This window comes from Protopterus annectens, chromosome 14.part0, assembly GCF_019279795.1.
Source record: "Protopterus annectens isolate FY-2018-M chromosome 14.part0, PAN1.0, whole genome shotgun sequence".
Classification (NCBI taxonomy): domain Eukaryota; kingdom Metazoa; phylum Chordata; order Ceratodontiformes; family Protopteridae; genus Protopterus; species Protopterus annectens.
The window spans coordinates 544317427-544329387 of record NC_056748.1 but is presented as its reverse complement, the minus strand read 5'-3'; the positions used below and the strand labels follow the sequence as shown (position 1 = coordinate 544329387).

At 37.0% G+C, this 11961-nt stretch overlaps 1 protein-coding gene across 2 annotated transcripts in view; it reads right to left on the bottom strand.

Moving 5' to 3' along the window:
- Positions 1 to 3552: 3552 nt before the first annotated feature.
- PTS (6-pyruvoyltetrahydropterin synthase) overlaps positions 3553 to 11961 on the bottom strand; it is a 364058-nt gene continuing 355649 nt past the window's right edge. The window contains exon 7 of one of the 2 annotated variants that reach the window (XM_044056291.1): positions 3553 to 3907. In XM_044056291.1, the coding sequence (XP_043912226.1) occupies positions 3784 to 3907 (124 nt within the window). In that variant the 3' untranslated portion in view covers positions 3553 to 3783. The remainder of the gene's footprint in view (positions 3908 to 11961) is intronic. The other variant, XM_044056292.1, reaches the window with a different exon arrangement.

Sequence of the window (11961 nt, the reverse complement as noted above, 5' to 3'; positions counted from 1 at the left end):
GTGCAGAGTGTGTGATTGGGTAGCTATGATATAATGCACCTGCCTACAGTATAATTAGCATCATTTCATGGCCCTGTTTTAGGTTAAACAAGGGTCAAAACTAATTAAAGGCATTATTTTTTAAAATATGCTCAACACAGTGGCACGCCTCGCAAACACACACACGGAAGGTAAACAAAGCTTAGAAGTTAGTAGACATATCCCTTGTAGGGGACACGCTCAGCTAGGTGGCATGCTAAGGAAACACATGCACCTAACCTGCAATGAACTTAAAAGTAAGTAGACCTCCCCCCCCCAGTGTCAGCTACCTTCTGTGTAAACAACAACATGGGTCTAAGCTTACAAGAAGGGGATATGCAGACACAATTACTCCTTTCTGCTATTCACTACCTCCATCTCATTTGCATAGCTACCTGTGCTCACACCCTGGAAACTACACATTTCAGAGCCCAACCATGTTAGCAACAGCACCAATGCACCATTGTACGGACTCCACGTACAGTCATGAAATACATTTCTGTCACATAAAAATAATTTTTTTTTTCCATTTTTTAAAAAAAATTCTATAAAAACATGCTTGCACACTATGGAGCACTGCGCAAACGTGTCCAGATTATTACAAAAGAAATTAATTTAACTTATTTCCTTTAATTTTTCTGGCATACAGGATGATAGTTTCATTCATATATGTATGTGATATGACATTTCTGTACAAATATCTACAGTTTTGCAACCCCTTTTGTCTGTCTACGCTCCTGTACATGGAATTTTTCTGTGTACACTATAGACACTGACACAGGGTCTGAAGAGATGCCTATCTATCTGCTTGTTGGATTACTCTACCCGCCTCATTTGCATGAGATTCATCTGCTTATGAGGTGATTTGCATGCCACAGAAGTTTCTGTGTTGTTGTGTGCATGCGTGCCGTTCAGCAGCTTTTACTCAAACTAAAAATGTTTGTGGCCATGTATGCAGCATGGCATGATGCCTACATGGAAAAAAAATGTGTAGGCTTTATTGAATTCCCCCAAAAAACTTTTACTCCAGCAACTGTCTAAGTTTATAAGTGTAACATATAAAATTTAAATTGGCATGATAGAGAGCCATTTTGCATTAGTTTGCTTTGGTTGCATGCTGACAAAAAATGCATCAGCAGAAAGACAAGATATATCAAATTATGTAATAAAAATTTATAAGCTTGAACTCAGTTTGTTATTTAAACTGTTTAAGCAACTTATCCTTTGCAGCTATTTCTGTTTTACAGGTTGAGATCATTGTAGCAGAGTTGGTTATAATCAAGATAAATCATTAGAGCTATACTTGTTCATTTGTAACTGTACTAAAATGGTGTCAGCTGGTGAAGAAATCATTCGCAGGCACAACACTTAACATGTGAACTGTAGAAGCTGAGGTGAACTGATTATTTAGTTATTTGCATTTTGTTTGCTGGTTAATTCAAGTGCACAAATATTGCTTTTTTCATTTATAAATTTACAGAGGCAAAGTACAGAGGGTTGGAACACAAGGAAACTTTTCTTTTACCCATGTTTTGCCTATAATCATGAGGACCCATTCACAGTTATGTACTGTAAAAGAAGCTGCCTCTTACACCTTGTACAGTTTATTTGTCCCTATTTTTCAGCCTTTATCCCCTCATTATTTTTGGCTTAATCAAGACTTCTTGAACTAAGAAATTGAGAACTATGGCTGAAAGGCAAGTTATACGTCTGCATTCCATGACAGCTAATATTCAGAACTTCTAGCTATAGTCCTTGTATGAGTATACCACGAAATAGACCTCACAATAGTGTTCAGCAACCAAATAATAAAATAATGAATTGACGTTAGAGAATACTGGATTCCTTAGAAGAAAACGAGCACCAACAAGATAAAATTCCACTGGTTTAATTAAAAAACTAAAACAAATTCAGATTTAGCACTTTCATCCACAGTAATGTGGACTTCCCGAGATGAAAGAGTCAAGGCTTTCATATGTAAACGTTTCATGTGGGTGAAACAGCTGATGAATGGTAGCCTAGCTCATTTCTCAGTCACACAATCGGAACAGTCAAAAAACAGTTCTTGAAAGAATATTCAGATGCAGTTAGTTACTTATGAGCAGAATTTGACCTGTGGTTTCAGGATTTCAAGGCACTAGAACCCCTATTTGCTATCTTTACTACCCCTTTTTCCATAGGTATTGACAGTGTCTCTGAAGAATTACATGAGTCGAGATAAGTTTCCGAAGCTTTTTGCTGTGGCTGCTCAAATCCTTTCAATGTTTGGCAGTACAAACATTTGTGAACAGTTTTTTTTCATCTATGAAGTTCAACAAATCAGTTTTTGGTCAAGGCTGGCTGACAAAACACTTGACAGCTACTTTGCAAGTGGCTGCTTCATGTGACATAAAGCCTAATGCTGACGTTCTGGGCTCTGCAAAATATTGTCAGCTAAGCAGTCAAAATGAAGAAAGGCAATACTGTTTAATGAAAACAAAACTTTGTCATAAAGCTTCATTGAAATTACTAGACTATTTAAAACTAATACAATAGAGTGGTGTTGGTCTGCTGCTTCAAACAAAAAGTTGTGTAGCTTATTCTTTTTAACTAACAAAAAAGTATAGTTTGTGGATGACTTGAACTTGCAGTCCACCAAAAAATCCTTGGTGCTATTTGTGACCCTCATGCTCATTTGAGTTTGAGATCACTGGGGTGCACTCTCCATTGTGGAATCTCAGGTGAAGATAGCAGTGTTTCAGGGGCAGGTTCAACTGATTATGTTACATACAAAGGAACACATATACATCCAACATCTGCCAGGATGTTAGGATCTTAATTCCTTTTAGGCACCTGTATTCTGAAGACATGCAGCAGGTACTAACAGAGGCAAGAAAGCTGGCCACAAGAAATAGTAAGTTCAACTTAATGTTCTTTCTTTTCATGCTACATGTCAAAGCATACTGTAATATTGTTAATGTACTAAGAATATGGCGGTAGCATTGTTACCTCACAGCAAGAGGTTCTCCCGTTCGATTCTCGGCTGGGCTTGGGAGTGCCTTCTGTGTGGAGTCTGCATGTCCTCCCCGTGGTTGGGTAGCGTTCGAAAGACATGCATGCGTAAATGGGCGTGCCTTCGTTGAAGGTTGGGCATCGAGCTGGCACCTCGGCATTTCATAAAAATCTACTGCCAATCATTAGCGGACCGGAGTTCCGCTGTGGTGAACCCTTACAGGGAAAAGCCGTAAGACAAACAACAACTAAGAATGTAACACATTTGTCTTTTAAGAAAGCAAGTTATTTACCACACTACACATGGATGCATTTTGTAACCTTGCTGTTGTAGAATGTTGAAAGCAAACTAATAAAGTCAGACGCACTGGTTTATTTTTTTTTTTATATAACAGAAGTATTAACATGGCTGGCGCAAGTCATTAAATTAAATAGCTTGCTATGTATTTCATTTATTATATATATATATGAAGTAAAACAGTAATTCCATAAGTATACATAAATATTTATGACTGAAAGTACAACAAAATATGTATGATATAGTATTTTGTAAAGAACGTTCGATTTTATTGTGCAATACAAATCAGTACTACAGACGCAGATGTGATAGTAACAATAAATACTTAGTGTTTTATTACTCAGTTGTAGACATTAGATTGTCATATTTCCAAAAAAAATCAGTTTGTGTGGTCTTGTACAAATTCTGCAGTCTTTGAACGTTTTTGATAATATTTAATTTCCCGATTGTAAGGATGGATGTTTTCTAGTATTGCTCTATTCCCCCCTATAAACAACCACATTATTGTCAGTTTCATGAATCTTTACTTCATAGAGAACACCTGGAGGGAGAAACTCTTGCAGGCTGTCCCATATATAAACGGCTACATTTTCAGTTGTGCTGCAAAAAAAAAAAAAAACATGAACACTGTCATGCATTACACAATCTATTTCTATTCTTTTAGAGGTGCAGAATGAAACCGATATAAACAAGTAAAAACAGGGATCTAAGCTTGTAGATAGAAAGAAAGAATAGAAGATGCTATAACAAACTTTTAAGGGGGGGGGGCATATAAAGTGAATTGCAATTCCACAATAAGCAGCTGAACTAAGTTAAAATGCGTATGGTATCAAATAAGCATGGACAAAAAAAAAATAAAAACAAACTATTTTTTAAGTCTACAGTGAAAAATGAAAAATTGTGGCTAAAAATGTACAAACTGATAATCTCAATACTGGTCAAAATAACTGCAAATTAGCTAAAATAAGATGGATGAATGTAATTAGTAATACATAACGTAAAAAAATCAAACATTTAGATATGTTTTATACTCTGAATCATTTCTGGCAATGCACAAATAGAAACCACGCTGGCAGTGATCCCCTAAGCAGAACAGTCACTAATGAATTATATGTCAGGAAAATACAGTCAGTGAGTTAAAACACTTGTTGGTGTGCTCTTGATGAAGAGTAGGGAGACTAATATTCATAATTTCACCTGCAAGGCAAAATAAATTCTAAAATAATTTTACAGCTGGAATGAATGCATGAGTTATCAAGAATGGGTTAATGTATATTACACAAATGAAGAAAGAGATGTACTTCAGTTGCAATCCACAAGTTTCACAAAAAATACTAATGATACATGCAACATCAAGCTTTATTTAACTTGATCTATTTTATTAACACATGCCTTTTTTAGTACAGACTTCTGCTAGTGACTCAATATGCAGCCACTGGTTTGTGCTCATTTTGTAGAACCCCCACATAAGCACTATGTGAGTGGTGTGTGGATGTGCAGGGTTACTGCATGTTAAGTTTTACTAAGTGACCACAGATTGGAAGTGTTACCCTTCTGTTTACAGTTTATAGTGATTCAAGTTTGGGAGCTTCAGTGGAGTGTGTGTTTGGTGATGTCTGCTTAATGTAGGAAATATTGGTGATGTGTTTATACCACATTTCCAAAAGTAATCATATACAGATATATACACACACACACACACACACACACACACACACACACACACACACACACACACACACATAAATATACATGCACATACAAACATATATATATAAATATATATATATATATATATATATATATATATATATATATATATATATATATATATATAGATATAAACACACACACACACAATTTAATTTGACCGACACTTCATTTGACTGACACTTCATTTGATTGACAAGTATTATTGGCAAGTAAATGGAATATGCCCCCTTCACCACTGTAGTGCGACCCTGGAGTTAGAATATATAGTTAGTGGGGGTGTGGGGGGCACAGCCCTCCATAATGAGGGCTGTGGGGGACGAAGCCCCCCACTTAATTTCATATTATATTGTTTGGTTTTGCTTTGGTTTTACTTTCATATTGCTTAGTTAAACAAAAGTAAGTGTGTTGGTGGGAGAAGGTCCACGGTTTACGTATAAGAATAAACAGAACTTGAAAAGTAAGCTGTGTAATAGACCATTAACCAGGAATATGATGGTGAGGGGACATATTCCATTTACTTGTCAATAATTGTAATCAGTGTCATTTTATAGATCAGGAAAGATTTTCAGTCATTAACAAAAGTAGAGTATGTGTTCACCACAGACACAAGTTGTATTAGTACATATATATATATATGCCGTTGCATATATATATATATATATATATATATATATATCGGGAATATATATATATATATGTACACACACACACACACACACACACACACACTTATATATATACATTAGAATACACACACACACACACATATATATATATATATATATGTATATATATTATAGATATATATATAGGGGATGTATATATATATATATATATATGTATATATATATATATATATATATATATATATATATATATATATATATATACATGCAAGTACTTTAAATTCTCAAAAGGAAAATATTTAGAGTTGGAAAATGGCTTACCACTAAGGGTTAACTCATACAGGTGTGTCCTCAACTAGATGTCATTTTTAATTGTTTTATTTTGAACCTATTGGGTTTGATCTTATTGTATTTAAATGTGCCCTTTTCTCCTATGCACTTTGCAGTTGTTGTATTTATTTGGGGGGTGTGGGGATGAAGTGCTAGCATACAATAAAATTTTCCTATTTGCTTTGGTATGTTTTTTTTAAGTTTTGTTGGTCAATTGTTGAACCAGGAACCAATTTAAGACTGAGAGTGATATATTTACATGAATTCACTTCACTTGCATGTGGACTTTTTATATATATATATATATATATATGTATATATATATATATATATATATACACACACACACACACACACACACACACACACACACACACACACACATATATATATGTGTATGTATACACATACACACACACACATATATATGTATATATATATATATATATATATATATATATATATATATATATATATATATATATATATACACACAAGGACCTACTTTAAATTCTCAAAAAGCAAAAACATTGAGTTAATAAAGCACATTTAAGTAGTGAAACAAACTATTTAAAATTCAAAGTAACAACTAATAATCAATATTTAGACTCAGGAAGTGTGGAATAAATGTAAATATGAAATAAAACATATGCAGCATGGCATAAATATGTTTTATCTCTTTTTCAACATATTTTCTGGTTTTATTTTTTGATATGCTCTTTTGATATGTTGTAGTATTCTTTGACGTCCCATCATTACATGCACATACTCATGCACATATTTATGCCACACTGCATATGTTTTATTTCATACTTACATTAATTCCATACTTCCTGAGTCTAAATATTGATTATTAGTTGTTACTTTGAATTTTAAAAGTTTAAAAGTGTGTTTCTGATGATTATTATTTAATCAAGTGTTTAATTAATTGATGGGGATGACTATTAATTATCTAATTAGAAATAGTTTGTTTCACTACTTAAATGTGCTGTATTTTTGAAGTTTTATTAACGTCTGAAGAAGCGGGAAGGTTGCCCGTGAAAGCGCTTACGTTTATCTATTAAACTACAGACTTTTATATTACTTGGACCTGGATTATTTCTACAATCATTGTGAGAATTCTGAATTGTTCTGACTTTCGTTACTGCTTCCACTTTGGGTTTTGTATATATCTATATATATATATATATATATATATATATATATATATATATATATATATATATATATACATATAGTGTACACACCCCTGTTAAAATTCCAGGTTTTTGTGATATAAAAAATTAGACCACAATAAATAATTTCAAAACTTTTCCCCACCTTTAATGTTACCTTTAACCTGTACAATTCAACAGAAAAACAAATAAATCTGTTAGGGGAAAAATTAAAAAAATAAAAACATACAATAAGCTGGTTGCATAACTGTGCACATCCTTAAACTAATACTTTGTTGAAGCACCTTTTGACTTAATTACAACATTCAGTCTTCTTGGGTAGGAGTCTATCAGCGTGGCACATCTTGTCTTGTCAATGTTCTTCCACTCTTCCTCGCAAAAGTGCTCCAAATCTGTCAGATTGTGAGGGCATCTCTTGTGCACAGCCCTCATCAGGTCAACCCACAGATTTTCTATTGGATTTAGGTCTGGGCTCTGGGACTCTGGCTGGGCGATTCTAAACTTTTCTTCTGGTGAAACTATTTGTTTATTGATTTGGATGTATTCTTAAGGTCATTGTCATGTTGAAAGGTGAAATTTCTCTTTATCTTCAGCTTTCTAGCAGACATCTGAAATGTTTTGGGCCAAAAGTGACTGGTATTTGGCACTGTTCATAATTCCCTCCACCTTGACTAAAGCCCCAGTTCCAGCTGAAGAAAAGTAACCATGCTTCACAGTGGGGATGGTGTTCTTTTGGTGATGCAAAGTGTTGTTTTTGTGCCAAGTGTACCTTTTGGAATTGTGGCCAAAAAGTTCAATGTTGGTCTCATCAGACCATAACACATTTTCCCACATACTTTTGGGAGACTTGATGTATTGTTTTGCAAATTTTAGCCAAGTCTGGGTGTTCTTCTGTGTAAGAAAAGGCTTCTGTCTTGCAACCCTACCCCATAGTCCAGACATATGAAGAATACGGGAGATTGTTGTCACATGTAGTACACAACCAGTACTTGTTAGAAATTCCTGCAGCTCCTTCAGTGTTGCTGTAGGTCTCTTGGCAGTCTCCCTGACCAGTTTTCATCTTGTCTTTTCATCAATTTTGGAGGGACATCCAGTTCTTTGCAATGTCACTGTTGTCCCATATTTTCTCCACTTTTTGATGACTGTCTTCTCTGTGTTCCATGGTATATCTAATGCTGTGGAAATGTTTTGTACCCTTCTCCTGACTGATATCTTTCAACAATGAGATCCCTTTGAAGCTTTCTATGCTCTCTGTGAACCTCGGCATTTACTGTAGCAGGCAACTGAGTAAATGTCAGGAAAATCCTACTAGGACAGCCAAACTTTATTTGGGGTTAATCAGAGTCTCTTTAATTGATGGTAGTTGTGCACCCAAGAAGACTGAATGCTTTAATTAAATCAAAAGGTGCTTCAACAAAGTATTAGTTTAAGGGTGAGGACACATACAACCAGCTTATTGTACGTTTTTTATTTTTTTTTATATATAACAGATTTGTTTGTTTTTCAATTGAATGGTACAGGTTATAGGTCATATTAAAGGTGGGAAAAGTTTTGAAATGATTTATTGTGGTCTCATTTTTTTATATCACAAAAACATGGCATTTTAACATGAGTGTGTGCATCTTTTATATCCACTGTATGTGTGTGTATATATATATATATATATATATATATATATATATATACACACACACACACACACACACACACACACACACACACACACACACACACACACACACACACAGGTATAAATATATATACATACATATATATATATATATGTGTGTGTGTGTGTGTGTGTTTGTATATATATATATATATATATATATATATATATATATATATATATATATATATATATATATATATACATATATACTACTTTAAGTACATTAGGGGGTACTACCACTTTTTGGATGATATGCTAATGGTCTGGCAAGGACCAGTGGAAGATACTGAACATTTTATGGATTACATTAGTAAGTCAACCACATTTTTATCTTTTACCCACCATGTTGGGGTTTTGGGTATTGATTATTTGGATGTTGAAATAGTCAAAGATATAGAAAATCATAGATTTGTTTCACAGATTTTTAGGAAACAATGGGCCAGATTCACAAAGGCTTGCATGAAGTCTAAGAGTAAAGTAAGACTCCATGCAGCCAACATGTCCGCCGAGCGATCCAGGAACAGCCAGTAGGGGTGTGCAACAGAGCTCCTAAAACGACTCTTACACAGACAGGGCTAGGATATGCAAATTACCTCAACTGCAGGTGAAAGCTATGCAAATAAGGTAAATTTGCGATCCAGGAAACCCGAACCTGTCCGAGTAAGAGTAGTGTTATTTGCAGAAATGTACTCCGTTGATAACTTAGTACCGTTCTGCAAATAGCAAAACGGAGCCGTGACAGCTCCAAAAAAAGGATGCATCCAGTTGAGGAAGCATGCCAATGGCCAAAAATATGGCCATTGGCAATGTTCACCAATGCAAAATAAAAATAAAATATATTTTTTTTAATCCACGATCTCTGATGTTTAAGCGTAGTGCAGTGCCGTGCAAACGCGCTGCACTCTAAAAACAAGAAAACCTATAATTAAAATCCACAAATGTGGATTTTATTGTAATTCTTAATTTACAATGCAAAGGATTGGCAGGCCGAAGACAACATGGCTACCGAATAGAGGTTGCTAAGGGGGGAAGCTCAGTCTAAGAGATGTAACCAAGCATTAGTAGGCAGTTCTATGCAAATGAGGGTAAGGATAGGGAATCCCAAGTTTACATAGTAAATGAGCACAGTCAGTGGAGTGTAGGAGTAGGATAAGGGGAGTATCAGAGTAGAAGATAGGTGACATCATGAGGGGGGTATGTATGAAAGAAGTGAAGCTCATTGGAGCAGAGTGGCATGTGTTTACTGTCAGTTACTCATCACTGGAAGAGGTGTGTCAACAGGTACCCTATCTAAAGGCAAGAAATTGAAGGTGTATGCCGTGGATAACACTAATGTTTCTTGTAGAAGTGCTGGCAATGTGTTTGCACATGGGTGCGCACCCGTACATCCGAGTAAGACTGTGTGCGCGCATGTGCACCTGTGTGCGCACGTTTAAGCCGGAGTAAGCATGTCTAAGGTTGTTTAAAGTTGTGTAAGCGAGTTTGTGCCTGTGTGCGCGTGTTTTAGCAAGAATAAGCAAGTTTTAGTCCATATAAGCATGTGTGCGCGCATGTGAGCTGGTGTGAGCGTGTTTGCACTTGTGTGCGTGGCGCTGCCCCCCTGAGGAAACAGAAAGGGAAAAGGAAGTACAACAAATAGTAGGAAGTTAACCAGGGAGTACTAGCAGAGCTAGCAGGTAAAACAATCAGAATCAGGCAATTACACAGGCAGTACACTAGCCCAGCCCAGCCCAGCACTTAAAACTCTGCAAACAACATTCCACTATGTTTCTCTCAGAGACACTGCAACACTGCAGTAAGCTAAAAGAAGTGAAAACTGAAAAAGCTTTACTGAGACAAAGAAATGTTAGGGGCTGCCATTGCTGTTATAAGGCGACATATGCAACATGCTGAGGGTGGTGACAATGCAAATGCTGCTGGACAACCCACAGTGAGGAGATGGAGAAGAGTGTACAGGTCCAGGGTAAACTATCAGGGGCTACATGAGCTGGAGATAGTGGAGTGCTATAGAGTGGACAGAGACCACATGCAGCAAACTGTTGAGCTGTGCAGGCCACGCCTTACACACAGAACCAACAGAGGGGAACCCATCCCAGTGGAAACCAAGGTATGTGTTAGCCTAAGAATATTAGCAACAGGTACCTTCCAGAGACCAACTGGTGATATGATGGGGATATCAAAGGCATCATCATCCAGGGTACTGCACCAGTTCCTGGATGCCATGTCAGCACATGTTGGTGATCATGTATATTTCCCCAATTCCCGTGAGGTATTGGCCAGCAATATGCATCTCTTCCAGCAAATAGTGGAATACCCTGAGGTAGTGGGTGCAATAGACTGCACACACATACGCATCAAAGCACCAGCCAGTGAGCGTGGTAGGGTCTAGTTTAACCACAAGGGCTTCCCCTCCATCAACTGCCAGGTTGTGTGTGATGCCCAGAGCATAATACTGAATGTGTGTGCTGGCTGCCCTGGAAGCTACCATGATTCCCATATCTGGCATCTGACACAGCTGTACCAGACATTTGCCAATGGGGACATCCCTTATGGTCACGTAGTGGGGAATGCTGGCTATGCACTGGAGCCGTGGCTGATGACACCCAATAGAAACACACATACACCTGAACAGGAACGCCATAATGAGACACACACACACAAACACGAAATGTAATTGAGCATGTGTTTGGGCTGCTCAAGTCATGGTTCCAGTGCCTGGACACATCTGGTGGAGCATTGCAGTACTCACCAACTACATGTACTCAAATTGTCATGGTATGTGCTATGCTACACAATATGATCCTGTGAAAACAGCTGCAGCAGGAGCAGCATAGGCCCGGGCCAAACAGCCCCCCACCATTGCCAAGGCCATCACAGGCAGAGCGTGACTCAGAGGAGGAACAACCTGAGCCTGCCCCAGTAGGCAGAAGGAGGCATGCCCAGTATGCTTTGGCCTTGGCAAAGAGGCAACACATAGCACATACACTGGCTCAGTAGGAACCCTGGAAATTATACCTCTCTCTGACATGCACATATAGCAAAAGGGATGCCTAACTTGACACTACCTGTTTCCAAACCATGTATAGGGAGTGTAGTATGTGCATCCGACATAGGCAGCCCTGCAGCACCACCTGAGGC